This window comes from Otolemur garnettii, unplaced genomic scaffold, assembly GCF_000181295.1.
Source record: "Otolemur garnettii isolate 467f Iridium unplaced genomic scaffold, OtoGar3 scaffold00062, whole genome shotgun sequence".
Classification (NCBI taxonomy): Eukaryota; Metazoa; Chordata; class Mammalia; order Primates; family Galagidae; genus Otolemur; species Otolemur garnettii.
The window spans coordinates 5,134,170-5,145,900 of record NW_003852457.1 but is presented as its reverse complement, the minus strand read 5'-3'; the positions used below and the strand labels follow the sequence as shown (position 1 = coordinate 5,145,900).

The following is an 11,731-nucleotide window of genomic DNA, read 5'->3' as shown; positions in this document are numbered from 1 at the left end:
TCTAACTGCCCTCCAGAACTGCTGGTGTAACCCTGATTTTGGAGATGTGGACTTGAAACTCAGGCTTGATTAATTGAGGTGACACAGTGAGTCAGGAGGGAACAGGGAATGCAGCCATCCATGCTCCTGTCCTACCTGCCTGCCTATGGGACTTGGGTGAGATAAGAGAGGTGTGTTGGTGACACATCCACTCTGTTTGCTGGGGTGATACACCATGTCCGGTAGTGAGGATTCTACAGGTTGGTTTTTGTCAAATGTCCTTGGGAGCTACAGCTCAGGGGAAGTGAGGTCCAGAGAACAGCCATGCAAGGGGAAAGAAAAAAAACATAAAATGAAGAACAGCCAAGCATTATTATTATATGCCGGACATTGTTTTGGCCATTTTGACATGACTTAACATACTCATCATAACTCATCTCCACTTGACACATGAGTAAACACAGGCACAGAGAGGTGAAGACACTTGCCAAGGACCCCAGCTAGTGAGCAGCAGCAGAAGCTATGTATTTAAGTGTTTCATTTCATTGCTTCTTACAAGTTCAGACCAAAGAGAGACATGAGCAAGATTCTTACTGGAGACTCTGAAATGGCACCTCATTTAAGCATCAGGTCAGTCTAGGGTGGAGCTGGGATAGGGTGTTGAGAGTAAGGCCAGTGGGTACTGGGGGCTAGGTCTTAGAACACCCTGGTATTTCTGCTTTCACCACCTTTGGCTGTAGAGCCGCTGGGGGCTATGACATTGACTTATCCCTTTAGTGAACATTTCTGGTGACCCCCACACTTGCCCCATGCACAGGCTACGTGGACCTCCTCCCTAAAACAAAACTCAACCTCTGCCCCTGTAATGCTCATGGTTTAATGAAAGCAGAATTGTAGCAGTGAATGATCTTGGGGCACGGCGGGGGGCATAGAGGAGCGACCACCTTTGGTCCAGGAAGGCTGTCTAGGGGTGGTGAAATGGAGGCCAGGACTTGAGGCGGGCATTTAAAGGCAAGACAAGTACTCTAGATTCCTTGGCTAGGGGACATTTACTCCAAGTGCCTTGGGAAATCCGAAGCCCCCCTCCTCCCGGGGGAGCATTTGCTGGGAATTGGGGAGAGGGCGGACAGGGGCAGAAGGCATCACCACCCAAGGCCAAAGGACGTGTGTGCGTGTCCTAGGCACAGACGGTTTACGGCGGAAGAGAATGACAATCCAGTGGCAAGCCGAGAGGACAAAGACGCCAGAAGGGCACGCGCTTTTACGTAACCGACCTCTGAGCAGAAGGGTCTCAGGAGGTTGGCTCACAGAGGTAGGCGCGCAGAAGGACGGCACTCCCGCTTTACGGCAACAAGCCTTAAGTTAGAGAAGTCCAGGGAGCTTTAAAGAGCAGGTTGGTTCGCTCCGTTGTCTTACCCCAGAGCGTGGCTGGGGCGAACCCGGGTAGCCCTTCCCGGCTCGGTCCTTGTCTCTTCTTTCCCGGATCGCTCGCTGGGTGACCTTGGGCGAGCCACTTGACCTCTCTGGGCCTCAGTTTCCCAGTCTGTGCGTCGGGCAATGCCATAATAGCATCGTGGGGTTCCCTAATCGTCCCCGAGGGCCAGAAGAGGGCGCCGGCCACTAGGAAAGCGCCCCAGGACTGCTCCCTCCCGTTGCGGGACCCACGCGTCTCAGCGAACCCGCGCGCAGCCCGGAGCAGCCCCACAAGGCGGCGCGCGCCACGGCGGTCGGGAGCCAGCGCGCAGGCGCGGAGGGGTGGGGCGGGGCGCGCGGGCTTGGGGCGGGGCGGGCGGCGGGCCATCTGCGCCCGGCGCCTGGCGACGCGGCTCAGAGTGCACTGGGCGGCTCGCGGGCTGCGGATCGCGACTGCAGCTCCGGCGCGGGCTGGCGGGGTTCGCTGGGGATTGCCTCGGGGTAGCCGAGCGCGCCGCACAGTCCGGCCTGAGGGCCTGCCTGAGCGCACCGGCTCGCGCCTGCTCCTCCTCGGCCCGCGCCTGGAGCGCGGGGGGCCGCCGGCGCTGGGCACTCGGCGGCCACCGGGGATCGGGGCTGAGGGGCTGGTTCCCGCCCCTCTGCCGCCGCCGCCCAGCCGCCTGCCCGGCTTGGCCGCCGCTGCGGCGTCTGGCCCCGGGGTCCGCGCTGCTGGGGGCGCGGGCGGGGTCGGGGGTTGCCGGGCGGCCGCTGCCCGCGCGCCTCGGGTCCGCGTTCCGGGCCCCGGGCGGCCGGCGAGCATGGAGGAGAAGTACCTGCCGGAGCTGATGGCGGAGAAGGACTCCCTGGACCCCTCCTTCACGCACGCTCTGCGGCTGGTGAACCAAGGTGAGGGCGCGCCGGCCGTTAACTGCCGGCCTCGGGCGGTTGGGGACCGGGGACCAGGGAGGCACTTGGTGGAAAGGCGGAGGGCTTGGGAGGCGCAACGGTGGCGGCTGACTGGAAATAGATATCGGGGAGACAGGAGAGTCCCGCCAGCAATCGAGGACCTTTAGGTGGGACCTGGGAGGATGTGGGACACCGAGGGGAAGACCGAGAGGTAAATCAGGACTTGGGAAGGAAGGAGAAGCTGGGCCGTCTGAATGAGACTTGACGGAAATCTTTGGGGACTCAGGGATACCCAGAGGAAACTTCTGGATGGGGGACAGTGGACATCTGGTAGCTTTGTTGGGGAGGAGGTTGAATTATCTCATTGGAGGGGAGAACGGAGTTACTCGGGCAGCTAGGGTGTTTGCTTTGTAAGGAACCAGAGAAAGAGCTGAAGGAAAAATGGAAGGACTGGAGGAGGTCAGAAGCAGAAAAGGTGAAGGGAACAGGTGCTTGGATTGTTAGTGAAGTTTGGGGACCTTGGTAGAGGTTTGGGATCAGACCCTAGCGCTCAGCGAAGAACCCAGCGATCCCTGGGGGAAGAGCCCAACCTTCTTCTGTTCCTCCTGTGTTCAGGGTCCAAGAGCCCCAGCCCGGCCATCTGCCTCTCCTCCCGGGGGTGGGCAGCTCACGCCAAGCCTTACCCGCTGGTCCTGGGATAAGTCAGCAGAGGAGGAGAGGTTGGGGAGACAGCCCTTTCCTTGTTGCCTGTTCTCTTTTTGGGAAGCTCTGGGTGGGTGACTCTCATTGGTGCTGCCTTGAGGTTCAGAACGTTGGTGAGAGAGTCTTTGTCATTTTCACGTTACTCCAGCCAGCCTGGGTTCTGATAGGTCCTGGGAAGCACTGGACTGGGGGACAGCAGGGTTTACAGAGGCACGCCTACCGCGAAGGGTGTTCCCCAGGCTGGCTTCTCCCCTGGCTTCCTCTGTCATCTGCTGAGATGGACGGTAAATTACATCTTTCTTCCTGGGAGCAGTCCTCTACTCCTCCTAGATCTGGAATATGTGTTTCAGATGAGGATGGGTTTGGGGACCACTGGTCTGTTTTGTCTCTGGGAAATGGCAGAAACATTATCTGGTCAGATCTCTTACCTTTTGCATGATTCACTTTGTGCAGTGACAGTCTGAGGTTCCCTAGATGAATCCTGTCTGCTGTTCGTAATGCTGGCCCGGCTCTTTTATTGTTGGAAGTGAAAGATAAGGCAGACATATTCTATTTGTATATAGATACCTATATTTTAAAAAAGCGACCTCCGGTATTAGCTTATTGCAAACAGTTCTTCAGAGTAGTGTGTGTGTGTTTGGCTGATGGTGGTGGTGGAGAGATACTTACCTTTTCCAGGAATTTAAGCATATTTGAATTGTTGAGCAGAAAATAGGTTTACAAAGCTCCCCCATTTCACATTAATTGCAGGCTTATTTTTTTTTTTAAATAAAATAAGCCTCTGAAAAAGTAATGGTCATGTGTTCCTAAATTATGGAAAAAGAATGTAAGTTTTATTCCCATGCTCCTCGGAGCAGTTCTGCAGTTAGATTGTACTCTCTGCTCTGTGCGATTTACATATATCTTTTGTTGCCTGCTGGGCTGTCATCTCTGTGAAAGAAATTTCTTTGTATGTTGGCTGAGATCAGTGGCATTAGAAATATTCTGGACTGTGGAGTTAAGTGCACTTTTTCTAATAAAGAAGCAAAAATGAAAGTTAGGTTGTATGCAGTTAAGGAAGCAGTTTAACTAAAAGTGTAGTGAGCTATTTTAAAAGTCGGAATTATTTTCTGTGCCATGTTGTCCGAGTATTGTGTTGCTAATATGTTGAAAATTCTTCTGGCTTCTGTGTTTTTACTGGGGCTGATGGCTTATACTTACTTGAAGCAGATATTTATTGAGGGAAATGTTGCCATTTAGTATATTTTAGATATCAAACTTGATTACTTTTCATCAAAAATGTAATTCTCGTAAGTACATTTCTCACATGGGAAGGAAGAAAGAGGTATTAGTCAGATGCTTGTATTAGCTCAGCCTAAAATGGTTTTCTCTTAAATCATAGGCTGATATCCAGAATGCAGAGCTCTATCATTTAAAATATTAATTATGCTCTGTTATGTAACTCCAGAATTACGAGTGCCTTTCCAAAACATAGTCTCTTAAGTGATTGTAAAGAAGCTCTGATTTTAAATCTGATAAACATCTTGTTATTGGCTACATGAAATCCTTTATTCTTACTCATCTTTGTGAATGTTTCTTTCTAAGGAAACTATTTTTTCAGAAGTTATTCTGAATCTCGGCACTGGCATTGGAGTCCTGCATAAAACTGTACAGTGATGACGGGTCAGCATTGCGTACCTTCATTTTATCACAGTCTGACACATAATGGGTTTGTTGTATGGTTAAAGCCTCCCAAGGCTAACAGTACCTTATGTTTACACAGTATTTGAAAGTTTCCAGGTCACTAGTTCCACCTCCATACTTGGCAGACATTGGTGTCTCCGTGAATCAAACACTTCTCACAAGATGATTTTAAACCCTGTAAAAATTGACTAATTCTGGTTGAGTTCAATGTAAGAGAAGTGTTTCCTTTAGGAAGACTTATGCTGCTTTTTTAAAAGTTTCTTTCTCCACTTGTCTTCTTTGAAGAGGCAGACATTCCTGGTAGAGTTATCTTACAGGATTTTAATGGTCAGACCAGGAGGCACTTTTGATTTAAAGCTCTCCTATGAGTAGTAATTAATTTAATAATTAACACATTATAGCAGTGAAACAGTTTATAAGTGAGGGATAGTCGGCTTTTAAAAATTCAGTATTCATAAACATTGATGAACTTCCTAGCTGAATTACTTTTTTTCTAATGATCTTTTAAGATTAAGTAAGAACTTGAGCTAAGATGCCATCAAGAGGTACACTCCAGTCTAATGGGAGTTGTCTTTTATACTTTTCCCAGACTTATGTTTCATGGAGGGCATTTAGTTACTGACTTTATTTTTATTTTCCCAGGATAACTCATTCTCTTCCCCTCAGACCCCCCCAAATATTGAATTTGAATTTGTTTTCTCTAACAAAAGTAATGGACATTGTTTACTTGATGTTAAAACTTAAAGAAAATAAGATTTGGTTCTCTAGACCTCCCCGCCCCCCTCACTGGTGCCTGTAGGGTGAATTGACATTGCAGTTTTTTGCCAGGGAGGTTAATTGGAGATGAAAGTAGTGTTGCATGTTTTATATTATATTTGCTAGAAGGGGATGTGCTGACTCTTCCTAAAGAACATATTCAGAAATGTCCTGTGCATTGTAATTTAATCCAACCCTCCAATAGATATTGGTTTGAATGGTTTTCAATCCAAGCCAAGGAACCATTAAATAAGATTATATAAGGGTTTATTTTTAATTATCTGGTATGATGTATGGATTGGTGGCTGGCTTACTGCCAAGTTACATTTAGTTGTTGGTTACAAGAGGAAGTGGAACAGAAGATTCAAGATTAATATGCTCACTTTGTGTCCATATTGATAAAGTTCTTTGTTGGTATGTATGTCAAAATATTTTTCATATTATATCAACTTTTCAAATATCAGGCTTATTAGCATTACGTAGCATCTATGTGGGACAGCCAGATGTATAAGGGAAGTTTGTTACTTTACCCTTCGCATGTCTTAAAAATCTACAAAACCTGATGGTTTAAAATTTCATTTTGGGGGACTACTTTTAGCAACATTTCTGATTTGCTTGAACATCATCAGGTATGTAGGATGACAGAGTTAGGAGGAGAGTTGCAGAATTGTATTTGGGGAAGTGTCTTTGTGCCTTAGTGCGTGAGTCTCTGTTTCATCCACAGGAGGGGGTGCTTATTTAATTTTTAGTTTTTAATTGTTTTTCTTTGGGTTATCAGTTTTTTGTTTTGTTTTCTTTGTTAGAAAATGGATGGGATGACTCACAGTTTCAGATAAACCATTTCCGCGTTCTGTGTGGTGTGTTGTGATTCAGTGATGCCCAGTGATGGCGGGTTAGAAGGTTTTGGTGTTTGGACGTTAGGGACCTGCTTATTGAGACTCTGCCATGCCAGTTATTTGTGCTGGTTCCTAGGGATAGGGAGGAAAGCCACGGTCCCTCCACCCCTGGCTGAGAAGCTCTTGCTCACATCTGGGTTAGTTTGAGAAAAAGTTTTAACTTCCTTAGATGGTTAGACTTTCTAATTCAGCCTGTGGACATTTTTGAGGCACTTCTGTGTGCTGGTTCATGTTTGTAATCTTAATGCTGGGAACAGCCCAGAGATGGAGAGGTTATTAGCTCAATTTTTCAGTTGTAGAAACCAAGACTCTTGACAACTAAAGTGACTTGCCTAAGGTGACATACTAATAAAATGTCAGAGCGAAGGTTCAAGCTTTGTTCTTTTCCAAGTCTGGTTTTTTGTTTTTTTTTTTCACCATGCCATACTGACCCTCAGAGGTATAAACAGTTATTGGCTAAACTGCGATAGTACAATTGGTAATGACAGAAGGAGAGTGAACACCTGACCCTGCTTATGTGCAGTTAGTTATTTTTCTCTTGCCTGCACTAAATTGAAAGATAAATTATGTGCCGTTTGTTTTCATACTTCATCCTTCAAATTTCTGCTCTAAGTAATCTCTTCTGACTTTCCCTTTCTCCCACACGAACTAGATTTTCTGGTCTCTCAGAGCCCTGGGTACCTACCTCTTTAGGGCATGATTCTCATCATGCTAGCTGGTTTGTATCTCTCTGTCCTCCCTGGTAGTGTGAGCTGCTTAGGAGGCAGGTCTGGGCTTTCATCAGTTTGTATCTTTAGCACCTCCCCTGATCCTTGGCATATGGCCCTGGGAACCCCAGTCTTCCTCGCAGTGCTGTGTTTCAGTCATCATATAGGTAGAAGAATTAGAAACCATATTTGAGATTCAGCAGTCACTAAAGAACTTTGCTCCTTATTAACACTTTAGAGCACCTGATTTGGGGTGGGGAGGAGGTCTCTAACAGCTCTGCCTGGGTCAGCAGAGGAGGTTGTGAGTGAAATGCAGTGTGAAGCAGAAGATCACCCCAGTGCTCCTTCCCTGTGGTAGAACAGTAGGGGTCCTTCTCTAGGAGATAATGAGAATATGTTGTCAGATCTGTTTTGAATCAGATGTTTATTTACTTTTATTCTTTGTTGAGGAACTTATTCAGCCAGTGCACTCTAATACAATTAGCTTTCCTCCAAGCTCCTCATGAGATTTCTTATTACAGGTTAAAAACAGAATTTTGGAGGCCCTTGTCACATGGCAGATAAACCTTCCTACCCAAAGAAGTTAATCTGCAATCTAAATACTAAAGGGAAACCCATGGCCAACGGACAGTTGAAATTGCGAATTGAAGAGCAACTTTGATATCAAAATACCCATTTGCTTGTTGTCACCAGGCCCACTGAGTGAAGATCGAATGGCTTACGTTGTTTACCAAACAGCAGAAGATGGGTGTTACTTAGCATGGGAATAATGACTAGAATACAAGCTCCCAGACTGAGGGCGTCCTCCCTGCAGGTCTTTCTGTGCATTATCTTTCCTCCCCTCAAGATTTTGCCAAGTAGGTGGTTTTATCCGTGCCTGCTTCCTTTGTTTTTTTCAAATGAGGCCTCTACAGCTCAAAAATATAAGGTAATTTGCCCAGTCAAGGTACACAGCTTGTAAGTTAAGATTTCAGTTTGAAATTTTAAATCAAGTCTGCAGTGTTTTGATAAGATACTTTAAGGAAAGAGATAAAAGGACAGAGCTCAACATTGTTTTTAAATAAAAGTTTGATTATAGCAGAAGCCCCTTGGGAATTTCTATTGGTGATGAATTTTTAAAAAGAGGTTCTTGAAAACATGTTTTACCAAAAGGCAAGCTCACTTTTGCCGTGTTCTCTAGCACCGTTCTCAGCCTTCAGTTGGCGTCAGGTAAGGATTTTTAATCATGCATGTATTTCAATGGTCAAAGAGAAAATAGAAAAACGTTGTATACAGGAAGTTAGTCAGTGAAATTCTGGGTGGAGTTCTGTCTCTGAGAGGTGCAGAGCTCTTTGTATTTTAATATTTTGTTTCTCACAGAAAGGGTTGGTTCAGAGTATGACATCAGGGATTTGTAGTCAGCTTATGGCATATTTAGACATTCTTCATCCTCTAAATATAGGGTCAAAAAAGAAAAAAGAGTGTCAAGAACATACGAACATAGTCCTCCTGATAGTGGTTTTGGCTTTCTGGAAGAGGGGAATGTGTTTGGATATACTTGCCTTGCAGTTGCTAATGTTAGTAGCTACCATTTATCAAGAGCCTTTTTGGTTTATATGCTTTATGGACATTATTTCATTTACTTTTTCTGACAGTCTAAAAAGAATGTATCATTTTACCTTATCTTACGGATGAGAAAACCAAGGTCAATAAAGTCAAATAATTTGCCCAAGGTCACAGCTAGTGAGTGATGAGTCAGGATTCAGATCCTTGTCTGCCCAACTCCAGGACCCTGTGCATGTGCCCCTGAGCACCAGGTAGGGGTAGAAGCTTTCACTGTGTCTGGTTTTACATCTTTGACTTTTGTGAGGAATTGTGATTATGCAGCTCTTCAGATTAAGTGCCTGATATTGGATGGGTGATTTGATGAGCAGGGCAGATTGCATACTGTATGGAGGGACAGACAGTGGTATGGCAAAATACCAATGCCAAGTAGGAACTGTCTGACCAGGGCCAGCATGGTGGTGCTGACTTCGCGTCTCAGCGTATGGCGTTTACTTGGGGAACAGAGTTTCTTAACGGAGGGCTGGCTAGTGCATAACAAGCCATGTGATTAGGTAAGGGACCACTTCGGAATCTGAATCTATGCAAGTTATTCGTTGTCCACTTCTTGGAGCCCCCGTTTCCCCATTTGTAAAACTTAGGACTTGGTGCCTTCTTTGTAGGGTTGTTTTGGACATGAGTACAATGTCTAAAATGTAATAGGTGCTTAATAAAAATTCCCTGCTATTTTTGTAGACTGTTCTCAAACAGGTGAATGCATATTGGCATCACTTTGAAGATGTAAAGTATATTCTAATTTAATGCATAAATCATACGGTTTCTTTTTTTTAGGGTAATTTTATGTTAGTAGAATGATTTTAATTTTCCAATACTGGAAATATTGAATAAGAAATTCATTTTTTAGGAAGCTTCTATCGTTAATGTCATGCCCCAAATTAGCAGCATCTCTGATTGATTTTTATTATGCTGTTCAAGATACAGCACCTGAAGCTTAAATTAACAAATGAAGCTTCCATAAACAGTTTGGGGACTGCACGTCTTGAAACATGTCTGGACACTCAGCAGCCTCACTCCACAAGCACAAGATGTCGTACTCTGAATTAGGAAGCTTTAAATTTCCATAATTTTCCATAATTTCTCACCAATCAGCCCCTGCTGCTATTTTAAGGATTTTAAAAGGTGTTCCTAGCACATCATTGATGTTCTTCCCTGGTATGATAAGAGCATGAATATGTGAGAGCACTATTTTTGATCTTCCTTTCCCATATAAATCTTACCCTTGGGTCACTGTTGGTTCGAGCTCCTATGGAGAAATTGTGATGAGGAGAAGGGGCCGTTTTCATTCTCATCGTTGGTCCTTTTTCTCTTTCGGTGTTTCTACCGCGTGTGCTCTGCTCTTCTTCCACTAGATGGCGCCCCACGTAACTAGGTCACCCTCTCCGTCCACGCTGGTAGCTGTTTCTGAACCGAAAACAGTTGTCAGCAAGCTTGCATCGCATTGCTTTGGTTTTCATGCATTGATATTAGTTCTCCATATTTCTAATCTATTAAGAAGCATGCTCCTTGATCAGTATTTGCAGAGACTCTTAACTGTTTTTGTTGCGTAGCCGCCATTTCTCGAGTGCCTCCGGTACACGTGGCACCGTTGCCAGGTTCTTTTCCCACTTTAGTTTCTTCATTTCATCCCGGTGACTGCCACGGAATTTAGTTTTGTTGTTCTCATTCTCCCGATGAACAAATGGGGGTTAGAGTGATTTCCAGCCTTTTCCAGATCACACAGCTAGCTTGCGTCCTCGTGCCTTAAAGAAAAATATTCTAAAAGCACTGAATTGAACTTTTTTCAAAGTGTTAGGATCGTCTGATTTATGGCTACTGGCCCTTATATTCTGCTCTTCTGGGGTAGGGGGTGTAGTCCTCAGTTAACTTTCACTGGTGCGCATCACTCAAGTCTTTGATTTGTGTGAGGAAGCGGTGGTGACCAAAGGTTTGTCAGCTGGTGGGAAATTCCTGCTTCCTCTTGCCTCCTGCTGTCTACTGACTTGAGGGGGCCCAGGGACCCCCATTCACCTGCACAGAGCAGTGATGCTACCCCTTTGGTCGTCATTAAGATGAAATGACAGTGATCTCATAATTTGTTTAGTTTCATTGTCAATTTTTAACATGAAGATATAATGGTATTTAATCTGAGATTAGTACCCATTTCTGTAATTCTGTTCCTCTTGTGTTTTCTCTCGCATCTGCGTTCTGTACGTCAGCCCTTGGTCATCTGAGTACAGTGGATTATTCGCCTCTGGCCTGGTAGATCCTGTTTCCAGGCTGCCTTCTCCTACCACCTGTGCCTCTTCTGGATTGCTTTTAGTTTGGGCGTGCTGAGAAAGTACAAAGAGAAGTAAAACAGTTGGAAATATCCCTGTCACCTTTGTTTTTCTACATGTGTCCACTATAATTAATTGCAAATGGTAGTGAAATCAGATTCAGACTATCCGGTAAAAAGAGTAATGAAGAACTTCACCTTGAGTCAGGCAGACTTGGATTCACGTCTCAGCTCTGCCATTTCTTTGTGGTGTGACCTTGGAGCCGCTAAACCCTCTCAGTCTCAGTCCATGTCTGGAAATGGTGATTAAAAAACAAAAGCGTAAAATCCTAAGTCTCCTCTGGAGTTTTTGTGAGGTTTCAATGAGACATGTGTAAAGAGTTATTTAGTGTCATGCCTGACATACATTAATAATCTGTGCAGGGTGAATAGTCATTGCTACCACTGTCATCATCATTTAGATAGACAATTTTAAGAGTATGTTAAGTGCTGTGGTAGAAGGATCGGGGGTGGGGGGCGCTCAGAGAATGACATGGAGTCTCTCTGGACAAGGACTGGCTTTCAGGATGGTCTTATTTAAGGAGGTGTTAGATATGGAATTCATTGCAAGGCCTGGGAAACCACAGTGATAGGGAACGTCTTTCGTGTCCCGGATTAGTAATTCTGTCTCCTGTATGTTTCCATGATTCCTTCATATTCCTACTCGTCAGACAAATGTGGGTTCTGACAAGTATCGTGCTTGTTTATCTCCTCTTCTACCTTCCTATTTTTAAGACCCTCATTTATTTTTCACATTAAAAACTTTTATTTGGAAATAATTTTAAATGTACAGA

General features: G+C 45.2%; 1 protein-coding gene across 1 annotated transcript in view; it reads left to right on the top strand.

Moving 5' to 3' along the window:
• Positions 1-1,824: 1,824 nt before the first annotated feature.
• The window catches only part of KHDRBS3 (KH RNA binding domain containing, signal transduction associated 3), a 177,641-nt gene continuing 167,734 nt past the window's right edge, over positions 1,825-11,731 (top strand). The window contains exon 1 of the mRNA XM_012807047.1: positions 1,825-2,298. Coding sequence (XP_012662501.1) covers positions 2,211-2,298 — 88 coding nt within the window. The 5' untranslated portion in view covers positions 1,825-2,210. The remainder of the gene's footprint in view (positions 2,299-11,731) is intronic.